At 39.8% G+C, this 12,733-nt stretch overlaps 1 protein-coding gene across 5 annotated transcripts in view; it reads right to left on the reverse strand.

Annotated features, from left to right (window-relative positions):
• Positions 1-5,703: 5,703 nt before the first annotated feature.
• nfxl1 (nuclear transcription factor, X-box binding-like 1) overlaps positions 5,704-12,733 on the reverse strand; it is a 35,162-nt gene continuing 28,132 nt past the window's right edge. For all 5 annotated transcript variants that reach the window (XM_041779291.1, XM_041779290.1, XM_041779293.1 and 2 more), the window contains 4 exons: positions 9,933-10,037; positions 7,542-7,619; positions 7,412-7,465; positions 5,704-6,926 (listed from right to left, as the gene is read on the reverse strand). In XM_041779291.1, the coding sequence (XP_041635225.1) occupies positions 6,735-6,926; positions 7,412-7,465; positions 7,542-7,619; positions 9,933-10,037 (429 nt within the window). In that variant the 3' untranslated portion in view covers positions 5,704-6,734. The remainder of the gene's footprint in view (positions 6,927-7,411; positions 7,466-7,541; positions 7,620-9,932; positions 10,038-12,733) is intronic.

A 12,733-nucleotide genomic window follows, 5' to 3' on the forward strand; every position in this document is an offset into this window, starting at 1 on the left:
CATTTAGAGAAGACAGTCTATAAAGTGAGGACATTTAGAGAAGACAGTCTAAAAAGTGGGAACATTTAGAGAAGACAGTCTATAAAGTGGGAACATTTAGATAAGACAGTCTAAAAAGTGGGAACATTTAGAGAAGTCAGTCTATAAAGTGAGGACATTTAGAGAAGACAGTCTATAAAGTGAGGACATTTAGAGAAGACAGTCTATAAAGTGAGGACATTTAGAGAAGACAGTCTAAAAAGTGGGGAACATTTAGAGAAGACAGTCTATAAATGGGGAACATTTAGAGAAGACAGTCTAAAAAGTGAGGACATTTAGAGAAGACAGTCTATAAAGTGGGGACATTTAGAGAAGACAGTCTAAAAAGTGGGGAACATTTAGAGAAGACAGTCTATAAATGGGGAACATTTAGAGAAGACAGTCTAAAAAGTGAGGACATTTAGAGAAGACAGTCTATAAAGTGGGGACATTTAGAGAAGACAGTCTAAAAAGTGAGGACATTAAGAGAAGACAGTCTATAAAGTGAGGACATTTAGAGAAGACAGTCTATAAAGTGAGGACATTTAGAGAAGACAGTCAAAAGTGAGGAACATTTAGAAGACAGTCTATAAAGTGAGGACATTTAGAGAAGACAGTCTATAAAGTGAGGACATTTAGAGAAGACAGTCTATAAAGTGAGGACATTTAGAAGACAGTCTAAAAGTGGGAACATTTAGAGAAGACAGTCTAAAAAGTGAGGACATTTAGAGAAGACAGTCTATAAAGTGAGGACATTTAGAGAAGACAGTCTATAAAGTGAGGACATTTAGAGACGACAGTCTATAAAGTGAGGACATTTAGAGAAGACAGTCTAAAAAGTGGGAACATTTAGAGAAGACAGTCTATAAAGTGGGAACATTTAGAGAAGACAGTCTAAAAAGTGGGAACATTTAGAGAAGTCAGTCTATAAAGTGAGGACATTTAGAGAAGACAGTCTAAAAAGTGAGGACATTTAGAGAAGACAGTCTATAAAGTGAGGACATTTAGAGAAGACAGTCTAAAAAGTGGGGAACATTTAGAGAAGACAGTCTATAAATGGGGAACATTTAGAGAAGACAGTCTAAAAAGTGAGGACATTTAGAGAAGACAGTCTATAAAGTGGGGACATTTAGAGAAGACAGTCTAAAAAGTGAGGACATTTAGAGAAGACAGTCTATAAAGTGAGGACATTTAGAGAAGACAGTCTATAAAGTGAGGACATTTAGAGAAGACAGTCCAAAAAGTGGGAACATTTAGAGAAGACAGTCTATAAAGTGAGGACATTTAGAGAAGACAGTCTATAAAGTGAGGACATTAAGAGAAGACAGACCAAAAAGTGAGGACATTAAGAGAAGACAGTCTATAAAGTGAGGACATTTAGAAGACAGTCTATAAAGTGAGGACATTTAGAGAAGACAGTCTATAAAGTGAGGACATATAGAAGACAGTCTAAAAGTGGGAACATTTAGAGAAGTCAGTCTATAAAGTGAGGACATTTAGAGAAGACAGTCTATAAAGTGAGGACATTTAGAGAAGACAGTCTATAAAGTGAGGACATTTAGAGAAGACAGTCTATAAAGTGAGGACATTTAGAGAAGACAGTCTATAAAGTGAGGACATTTAGAGAAGACAGTCTAAAAAGTGGGGACATTTAGAGAAGACAGTCTATAAAGTGAGGACATTTAGAGAAGACAGTCTAAAAAGTGAGGACATTTAGAGAAGACAGTCTTTAAATGGGGAACATTTAGAGAAGACAGTCTAAAAAGTGAGGACATTTAGAGAAGACAGTCTATAAAGTGAGGACATTAAGAGAAGACAGACCAAAAAGTGGGAACATTTAGAGAAGACAGTCTAAAAAGTGGGAACATATAGAGAAGACAGTCTAAAAAGTGAGGACATTTAGAGAAGACAGTCTATAAAGTGAGGACATTTAGAGAAGACAGTCTATAAAGTGAGGACATTTAGAGAAGACAGTCTATAAAGTGAGGACATTTAGAGAAGACAGTCTATAAAGTGAGGACATTTAGAGAAGACAGTCTATAAAGTGAGGACATTTAGAGCAGACAGTCTAAAAAGTGGGAACATTTAGAGAAGTCAGTCTATAAAGTGAGGACATTTAGAGAAGACAGTCTATAAAGTGAGGACATTTAGAGAAGACAGTCTATAAAGTGAGGACAGTTAGAGAAGACAGTCTAAAAAGTGGGAACATTTAGAGAAGTCAGTCTATAAAGTGAGGACATTTAGAGAAGACAGTCTATAAAGTGGGAACATTTAGAGAAGACAGTCTATAAAGTGGGAACATTTAGAGAAGACAGTCTGTAAAGTGAGGACATTTAGAGAAGACAGTCTATAAAGTGAGGACATTTAGAGAAGACAGTCCAAAAAGTGGGAACATTTAGAGAAGTCAGTCTATAAAGTGAGGACATTTAGAGAAGACAGTCTATAAAGTGAGGACATTTAGAGAAGACAGTCTATAAAGTGAGGACATTTAGAGAAGACAGTCTATAAAGTGAGGACATTTAGAGAAGACAGTCGAAAATGTGGGGACATTTAGAGAAGACAGTCTAAAAAGTGGGAACATTTAGAGAAGACAGTCTAAAAAGTGAGGACATTTAGAGAAGACAGTCTATAAAGTGAGGACATTTAGAGAAGACAGTCTATAAAGTGGGAACATTTAGAGAAGACAGTCTAAAAAGTGAGGACATTTAGAGAAGACAGTCTATAAAGTGAGGACATTTAGAGAAGACAGTCTATAAAGTGAGGACATTTAGAGAAGGCAGTCTATAAAGTGAGGACATTTAGAGAAGACAGTCTATAAAGTGAGGACAGTTAGAGAAGACAGTCTATAAAGTGAAGACATTTAGAGAAGACAGTCTATAAAGTGGGAACATTTAGAGAAGACAGTCAAAAAAGTGAGGACATTTAGAGAAGACAGTCTATAAAGTGAGGACATTTAGAGAAGACAGTCTATAAAGTGGGAACATTTAGAGAAGACAGTCTAAAAAGTGAAGACATTTAGAGAAGACAGTCTATAAAGTGAGGACATTTAGAGAAGACAGTCCAAAAAGTGGGAACATTTAGAGAAGACAGTCTAAAAAGTGAGGACATTAAGAGAAGACAGTCTAAAAAGTGAGGACATTAAGAGAAGACAGTCTATAAAGTGAGGACATTTAGAGAAGACAGTCTATAAAGTGAGGACATTTAGAGAAGACAGTCTATAAAGTGAGGACATTTAGAGAAGACAGTCTAAAAAGTGGGAACATTTAGAGAAGACAGTCTATAAAGTGGGAACATTTAGAGAAGACAGTCTATAAAGTGAGGACATTTAGAGAAGACAGTCTATAAAGTGAGGACATTTAGAGAAGACAGTCTAAAAAGTGAAGACATTTAGAAGACAGTCTATAAAGTGAGGACATTTAGAAGACAGTCTAAAAGTGAGGAACATTTAGAGAAGACAGTCTAAAAGTGAGGACATTTAGAAGACAGTCTATAAAGTGAGGACATTTAGAGAAGACAGTCTATAAAGTGAGGACATTTAGAGAAGACAGTCTAAAAAGTGAAGACATTTAGAGAAGACAGTCTATAAAGTGAGGACATTTAGAGAAGACAGTCTAAAAAGTGGGAACATTAAGAGAAGACAGTCTATAAAGTGAGGACATTTAGAGAAGACAGTCTATAAAGTGAGGACAATTAGAGAAGACAGTCCAAAAAGTGGGAACATTTAGAGAAGACAGTCTAAAAAGTGAGGACATTAAGAGAAGACAGTCTATAAAGTGAGGACATTAAGAGAAGACAGTCTATAAAGTGAGGACATTTAGAGAAGACAGTCCAAAAATTGGGAACATTTAGAGAAGACAGTCTATAAATGGGGAACATTTAGAGAAGACAGTCTAAAAAGTGAGGACATTTAGAGAAGACAGTCTATAAAGTGGGGACATTTAGAGAAGACAGTCTAAAAAGTGAGGACATTTAGAGAAGACAGTCTATAAAGTGAGGACATTTAGAGAAGACAGTCTATAAAGTGAGGACATTTAGAGAAGACAGTCCAAAAAGTGGGAACATTTAGAGAAGACAGTCTATAAAGTGAGGACATTTAGAGAAGACAGTCTATAAAGTGAGGACATTAAGAGAAGACAGACCAAAAAGTGAGGACATTAAGAGAAGACAGTCTATAAAGTGAGGACATTTAGAGAAGACAGACCAAAAAGTGGGAACATTTAGAGAAGACAGTCTAAAAAGTGGGAACATATAGAGAAGACAGTCTAAAAAGTGGGAACATTTAGAGAAGTCAGTCTATAAAGTGAGGACATTTAGAGAAGACAGTCTATAAAGTGAGGACATTTAGAGAAGACAGTCTATAAAGTGAGGACATTTAGAGAAGACAGTCTATAAAGTGAGGACATTTAGAGAAGACAGTCTAAAAAGTGGGGACATTTAGAGAAGACAGTCTATAAAGTGAGGACATTTAGAGAAGACAGTCTAAAAAGTGAGGACATTTAGAGAAGACAGTCTTTAAATGGGGAACATTTAGAGAAGACAGTCTAAAAAGTGAGGACATTTAGAGAAGACAGTCTATAAAGTGAGGACATTAAGAGAAGACAGACCAAAAAGTGGGAACATTTAGAGAAGACAGTCTAAAAAGTGGGAACATATAGAGAAGACAGTCTAAAAAGTGAGGACATTTAGAGAAGACAGTCTATAAAGTGAGGACATTTAGAGAAGACAGTCTATAAAGTGAGGACATTTAGAGAAGACAGTCTATAAAGTGAGGACATTTAGAGAAGACAGTCTATAAAGTGAGGACATTTAGAGCAGACAGTCTAAAAAGTGGGAACATTTAGAGAAGTCAGTCTATAAAGTGAGGACATTTAGAGAAGACAGTCTATAAAGTGAGGACATTTAGAGAAGACAGTCTATAAAGTGAGGACATTTAGAGAAGACAGTCTATAAAGTGAGGACATTTAGAGAAGACAGTCTATAAAGTGAGGACATTTAGAGCAGACAGTCTAAAAAGTGGGAACATTTAGAGAAGTCAGTCTATAAAGTGAGGACATTTAGAGAAGACAGTCTATAAAGTGAGGACATTTAGAGAAGACAGTCTATAAAGTGAGGACAGTTAGAGAAGACAGTCTAAAAAGTGGGAACATTTAGAGAAGTCAGTCTATAAAGTGAGGACATTTAGAGAAGACAGTCTATAAAGTGGGAACATTTAGAGAAGACAGTCTATAAAGTGGGAACATTTAGAGAAGACAGTCTGTAAAGTGAGGACATTTAGAGAAGACAGTCTATAAAGTGAGGACATTTAGAGAAGACAGTCCAAAAAGTGGGAACATTTAGAGAAGTCAGTCTATAAAGTGAGGACATTTAGAGAAGACAGTCTATAAAGTGAGGTCATTTAGAGAAGACAGTCTAGTGATTGCGAGCCCTCCAACAGAGGAATTCTTCCTCCATGGAGATGTGATAAGGTGTTTCACTGGTTTTCCTTCACTGCTTCTTCAAAGACTCAAACATTAAACCCAGTCCTGTAACTCTGGATGGATGACTTTATTTCCAGAGCCATGTTTATGAAAGCAGTCGTGTGTTCCTGCAGACGTGTTATACAGACATTAACCCTCCATGTCAGAGATTCAGTTTCTCTTTAACCATGCTCGTCTGAAGGTTTAGAGTCAAAAAATCAACACTGAAAACTTTTCAGCAGCTTTTTATTTCATAAAGACAAATGTGAAAAACAAAACTTCAACAGATGATCATGTCTAGAACTCTAAAGCAGGGGTCATCACCGATATTTAAGGGCCTCATTTTTCTTTGATGGATGCTTTGGGGCCCGGACTTTCAAATAAACTTAAATCAGGAGACATTTTAGTCTAACATATTTTAAAAATATTTCATTTCATTTCAAATGTATGACATTTTTAGCCTCTAAAAGTCAGATCAGTCGCTGTACCGTACACGCTCAAAGATGCTGTGCTAAATTACAGATCCAGTGTTGGATACTGATGATAATTCAGTGAATTTAAGGACAAATTTGCACATCTGTTGTCTTTAACAAATAAATGACACATTAGATTGAAATTGTTTAAAAGCCAGCTGCCTTTAAAGAAGCCGCTTTATTTGACCAGCATGTTGATGTTCTCGCGTCGGCTCCTGCTGGATCAGGATCATCCTAAATGTTCGGATCAAAGGTTAAAAACCTCTGGATTGCATCCCCCGATATAACCCAACTCAATAATCTTGAAGTCTTTCTAACAACCAGATTTCAGATTTAACTCCATCAGGTCATTTAATCCTGTTAGACCACTTTAGAAAAACTGGGCCTTAAATATCAAATTCATGGCAACTTTCATTCTAAAATAAAATCAAATAAAAATCAGAGCAAAGAAAGAGAATTTAGAGAGCAGGTGATGCTGCTGTGGGTTTAACAGACAATCCGTGATGGAGCTGCAGCTTCAGCTCAACAATAACTCTCAACACTAAAGATTTCCAGGTCTTTAAAGAACAATAAAGCATTTTTTAAGCTTTAAAGTATTTTTTATTACTGTGAAAGTGACTTTCTATCTCCACCTTCATGCTCTAAAAGGCAGAGACTACCAAACTAACCGTGAAGAGACAGACCGGTCCACTTAAGAGGATGAATACAGAGCAGAAGGAAAGACAGAAATCCAGACGGCAGAGCTACAGAGGGAGTCTGAGACGGCCTCCTCCTCTTTACAGGATCTTTACGCCGTGGTCAGGAGGTAGTAGGTGGCCATCGACAGCAGAGCTCCGCCCAGTGGGACCAGAACGAAGGCGGCACACCTCTTCCACCACCCCATCCTCCCCCGCTCGTCGTCCACTTCCTCCCTCCTCCCTCGCTTCTTACTCCTCCTCCCTCCTCGCTGCTGACGCTTCTCGAACGCCTCCAGCTCCTCCTGACATCGAATAAAACGAGAGCAAGAGAAGAAACCGTTTATAAAGACGGCAGAACAGGGACTAAAGTGAGCATCTATGAAGACGGGCTGGTTTTAATCATCCAGCAGTCACCCCTGAGGATGTTTCACTCTTTTATTGGTTTGTAAAATCAATAAAAACGTTAAACATCCGCGGGGTGAAGACTTTTATAGTTTACATATGACCGTAGAAACAGAGAAAAATCAATCATGTCTGTCATCTATCGCTCTATAGGACAGCGCCCTCTGCTGGAATCAAGCCAAACTCAGAACCACTGTCGCTCAGGATCCACAGGTGCTGTTCCCCATGGCGTGCTACATGAGATGAAACGGGTCATTTTAGATCCCGCGGCTCCTGAAACCCTCCACCTGCTGGATCAGGATCTTAGCGTGTTTAGAGCGTGGAGTCTGACCCGGGCAATGACATCACCGTTAAAGTTATCAGAGCTTTACAGCATTACACTCACCTGCAGCTTCTTCTGCTCCTCCTCCTGAGCCGCTTTAAGCTCCGCCTCCTTCATCTACACAAACACAGACAGGTGAGTTGGTGTCCAGGTGTGACACTTTAATCGTGCAGGTGTGTTAGTGTGTGTTTACCTGGCTGACTTTCCTCTGCTGCTCTCTGCAGGCGTCGTCACACTGGACACTCTGATCAGACTGTGAGCACGGGAACTCCTGTTGCCATGGAAACACATGTAGATCATTCACAAACCCTCGATCAGCGTTACTCAACCCCGCTCAACCAAACAGCCAAAGTGTTGAAAAAGACCTTTTTTAGGGCCCAAACTAAGGTGTGAAAAGTGGCAAAAACAGCATGGAGTAGCAATAAAAATAAGTTAAAGATGGCAAAATGGTCAAAAAGCAGCAAAAATGGATGGAAATGGGCAGAAAATTTGGAGAAAAAACTGGAAAAAGAGTCAGAAAGTAGCAATAATGGGTGAGAAGTTACAAAATAATGAGTTAAAGGTGGCAAAAGATGGTCCAAAAGTGGCAAAAACAAGGCAAAAAGATAAGTGAAAAGTGATTAAAATGGGCAAAAAAAGAGGAAACAAGTGGTATTTAGTGGCAAAAGGAAACTTAAATAGGCAAAAATGGTGAAAAGTGTCTAAAATAAGTGGCAAAAAATAAGAAACTAGTAGCATTTAATGGCAAACAGCAGATGGGCGAAAAGTGGCAAAAACTGGGGAAAAAGTGGCAAAAAGAAATGGCAAAAATGGGCAAAAAAATAAACTAGTAGGATTTAATGGCGAAAGGCAGCTTAAATGGGTGAAAAGTGGAAAAGAAAATGGTTAAAAAGGGCAAAAATGGGGGAAAAAAATGAAACAAGTGGTCTTTAATGGCAAAGGCAGCTTAAATGGGCTAAAAGTGGAAAAAATGGGGAAAAAGTGGCAAAAAGATGAGGCAAAAAATGACAAACTAGTAGGATTTAATGGCAAAAGGCAGTTTAAATGGGTGAAAAGTGATAAAAAAATGGGGAAAAAGGAAACAAGTGGTATTGGCAAAGCTAGCTAAAATGGGCTTGAGGTGGAAAAATTGGGAGAAAGTGGCAAAAATGGGCAAAAAGTAGGAAAAAAAGCGGTATTTAATGACAAAAGGCAGCTTAAATGGGTGAAAAGTGGCAAACAATGGTATAAAGGGGGAATTAAGTTTCCCTTTTTGAAGGTTTTTGGGGGAATAATATTTAAAATGAAGACATAAAGGAGCCACACGTTGAGAATCACTGCTCTAGAAACTCTGTGGTAGAGTAACTCCATCCACTGTTTAAACTGTTTAACCTCTCAGACCCTGTGTACACGTATGAGGACGTCACATTCTGGCTTTCCTACAACGTCGTCAAAATGTATATCATTTATTTATGATATTTTTAGGACTGTATCTCTGACATTTTCAAGAATTTTCCTGGAAGTTGTGTTATATTTGGAAGACTTTGCATGAAAGTATTTTGTTAATGTTTGGGGGAAGTCATTTTCTGTTAATTTGGCAAAAGCATTTACGATTTTTGGGTAATTCTATTAGATTTTTTTAAAGAATACTTTAGATTTCGTTAGGTATGCTGAAGGAAACTTTGGAAATTTATCTTTTCATTCTGGGAACTTGATTGGGAAACGGGGTTGTGGGGTATCCTTTGGAATTTTCAGGGAATTTGTGACCATGTTTGGGGGAATTTTCTTTCATTTTTCATGGAACCTTGGGGAAAATATTTTGTCTGCTTTGGGGAATGTGCTTTGTGATTTTGGAGAATTAGTTTAACATTTCCAGGAATTTAAACAGGATTTTAGGGGAAATTTTTATTGAAATTCAGGAAATATGATAAAGTTTTATTGAAATTTTTAAATAAAATTTGGAGTCATTTTTGTGGGAAACTTAAAAAAAGTGTTTAAGAATTTTTCAAAGAAATTTTAGGCAGTTTCTTTGAAATTGTGGGGGTTTGTGTTGATACTGGACTTTATGTTTTGGTCAAAATTAATTCCTGTTCAAAGACAAGGCTGGGTTTTTAAACTTATCAGGTCCTGATAAGTCCAAATAACTGTAGTTAGTATTCCCAGAAAAGCTCAGGTCTCAGGAGGTTAAAGGGCATCTTAATCCAGGTCATTGTTTTATTTATCATATGCATTAAAAGGACTATGTACAGTCAATACAGCGTAATGAAATTAGCCTCCATTGCCCTTGAGTTTGCACAGCCACCTCTGCAGACAGGGACAGATTCTCATATATGAAGCAGGACCATGTGAGAGAACATTTAATACCACACCACTGAATAAAACAGGATATAGTATGATATAAAGCCCTCTTTGTGATGTCTGATACTGTCTATCTACTGTTTGTTGTCTTCTGTCAAAGCTCTGAGTAAACTCTTGTTTTTAACAGAGCCATCCAAATAAAGGTATGATGTCATTATTATTATTATTACAGTGGAGCGGTGGAAAGGTGTTCCTCTTGTGAAAACACTCTGACAGGTGTGTTTCTCTGTCTTTAATTTGTGTTTACCTTTTTGATCCTCCTGCAGGCGCACCTGAGCTTCACCCTCTGTTGACATCTCTCCTCACACTCTCCAGGATGACACACCTGCTTACAGCGATGACCGCAGAGGAGCTGCAAACAGAAAAAACACAAGAAGCCTCAGTGTGGATGTGTCAGAGCAGAGGACAGAGTCTGTTTCTACAGGAAACATGGAAACAGCAAAGAGAAAACAAACACTCTCTCACCCTGGGGTTGATTCATCTCTCCTGGATCAGAATAACCTGGACCCTGACAAACCCAGAGAACGGACCCTGATAAACCCAGAGAACGGACCCTGATAAACCCAGAGAACGGACCCTGATAAACCCAGAGAATGGACCCTGATAAACCCAGAGAACGTACCCTGATAAACCCAGAGAACTGACCCTGATAGACCCAGAGAATGGACCCTGATAAACCCAGAGAATGGACCCTGATAAACCCAGAGAACAGACCCTGATAAACCCAGAGAATGGACCCTGATAAACCCAGAGAACAGACCCTGATAAACCCAGAGAACGGACCCTGACAAACCCAGAGAACGGACCCTGATAAACCCAGAGAACGTACCCTGATAGACCCAGAGAACGGACCCTGATAAACCCAGAGAAGGTACCCTGATAAACCCAGAGAACGGACCCTGATAAACCCAGAGAATGGACCCTGATAAACCCAGAGAACTGACCCTGATAGACCCAGAGAATGGACCCTGATAAACCCAGAGAATGGACCCTGATAAACCCAGAGAACGGACCCTGATAAACCCAGAGAACGGACCCTGATAAACCCAGAGAATGGACCCTGATAAACCCAGACAATGGACCCTGATAGACCCAGAGAATGGACCCTGATAGACCCAGAGAATGGACCCTGATAAACCCAGAGAATGGACCCTGATAAACCCAGAGAATGGACCCTGATAAACCCAGAGAACTGACCCTGATAAACCCAGAGAATGGACCCTGATAAACCCAGAGAATGGACCCTGATAAACCCAGAGAACGGACCCTGATAAACCCAGAGAACGGACCCTGATAAACCCAGAGAATGGACCCTGATAAACCCAGAGAACAGACCCTGATAAACCCAGAGAACGGACCCTGACAAACCAGAGAATGGACCCTGATAAACCCAGAGAACGGACCCTGATAAACCCAGAGAACAGACCCTGATAAACCCAGAGAACGGACCCTGATAAACCCAGAGAACGGACCCTGACAAACCAGAGAATGGACCCTGATAAACCCAGAGAACAGACCCTGATAAACCCAGAGAACGGACCCTGATAGACCCAGAGAATGGACCCTGATAGACCCAGAGAACAGACCCTGATAAACCCAGAGAACGGACCCTGATAGACCCAGAGAATGGACCCTGATAGACCCAGAGAATGGACCCTGATAGACCCAGAGAATGGACCCTGATAAACCCAGACAATGGACCCTGATAGACCCAGAGAATGGACCCTGATAGACCCAGAGAATGGACCCTGATAAACCCAGAGAACGGACCCTGACAAACCAGAGAATGGACCCTGATAAACCCAGAGAATGGACCCTGATAAACCCAGAGAACAGACCCTGATAAACCCAGAGAACGGACCCTGACAAACCAGAGAATGGACCCTGATAAACCCAGAGAACGGACCCTGATAAACCCAGAGAACAGACCCTGATAAACCCAGAGAACGGACCCTGATAAACCCAGAGAACGGACCCTGACAAACCAGAGAATGGACCCTGATAAACCCAGAGAACAGACCCTGATAAACCCAGAGAATGGACCCTGATAGACCCAGAGAATGGACCCTGATAGACCCAGAGAATGGACCCTGATAGACCCAGAGAATGGACCCTGATAAACCCAGAGAATGGACCCTGATAGACCCAGAGAATGGACCCTGATAAACCCAGAGAATGGACCCTGATAGACCCAGAGAATGGACCCTGATAAACCCAGAGAACGGACCCTGATAAACCCAGAGAATGGACCCTGATAAACCCAGACAATGGACCCTGATAAACCCAGAGAACTGACCCTGATAAACCCAGAGAACGGACCCTGATAAACCCAGAGAACTGACCCTGATAAACCCAGAGAACGGACCCTGATAAACCCAGAGAACGGACCCTGATAAACCCAGAGAATGGACCCTTTTTTCACAACCTTTCTATGATTTTTCCTCTGCTTTTTAACCTTTTTTTTTGTTGCTTTAGCTCATTTGTGCCACTTTTGCCCAATTTAACCCATTCTTGCCTGTTTTAATGCTATTTATTTTCTGTTAAAGTAGTCCCAGTTGCTTCTACTTTATTTCCCGTCACCATGCCTTAGCTCTGTAGTCTAACATTATTTTCCTGATGGTTGATATCAGCCTGCTTGTCCACACTGTTAACAACACCAATAAAAAGGTCATTCTGTTTGAAGAAAAGGCGTTTACATGTTGAGAAAGTCTCTATTGTACTGCAGCGTTCACGTGTCATTGCTCTGATAAGAGTAGTTATTATTCAGGTTAAAGTTAAATAGTTATCACAGGTTAACTTTCTAATGGACCAGGATGTTGCTCTCTCCCTTCATCCTCCCTATGAGCTGATCCAAAGAGCTGATTCTTGAGGTGGATCTGTACAGTTTGATCTTTAACATCCCTGCTCTCCTGTTGTGCTCCAGCTGATCCAGAACTCTGTAATTCTGCGCTGACAGTCAGAAACACGTTCACCTTCTACCAGTGAAGCCATTGTTTTTGAAAACGCCGTGTTTAGACTCTTTGAACCACTGGAGAAGTCCTCTGAAGC

This window comes from Cheilinus undulatus, linkage group 22 (assembly GCF_018320785.1).
Source record: "Cheilinus undulatus linkage group 22, ASM1832078v1, whole genome shotgun sequence".
NCBI classification, from domain to species: Eukaryota; Metazoa; Chordata; class Actinopteri; order Labriformes; family Labridae; genus Cheilinus; species Cheilinus undulatus.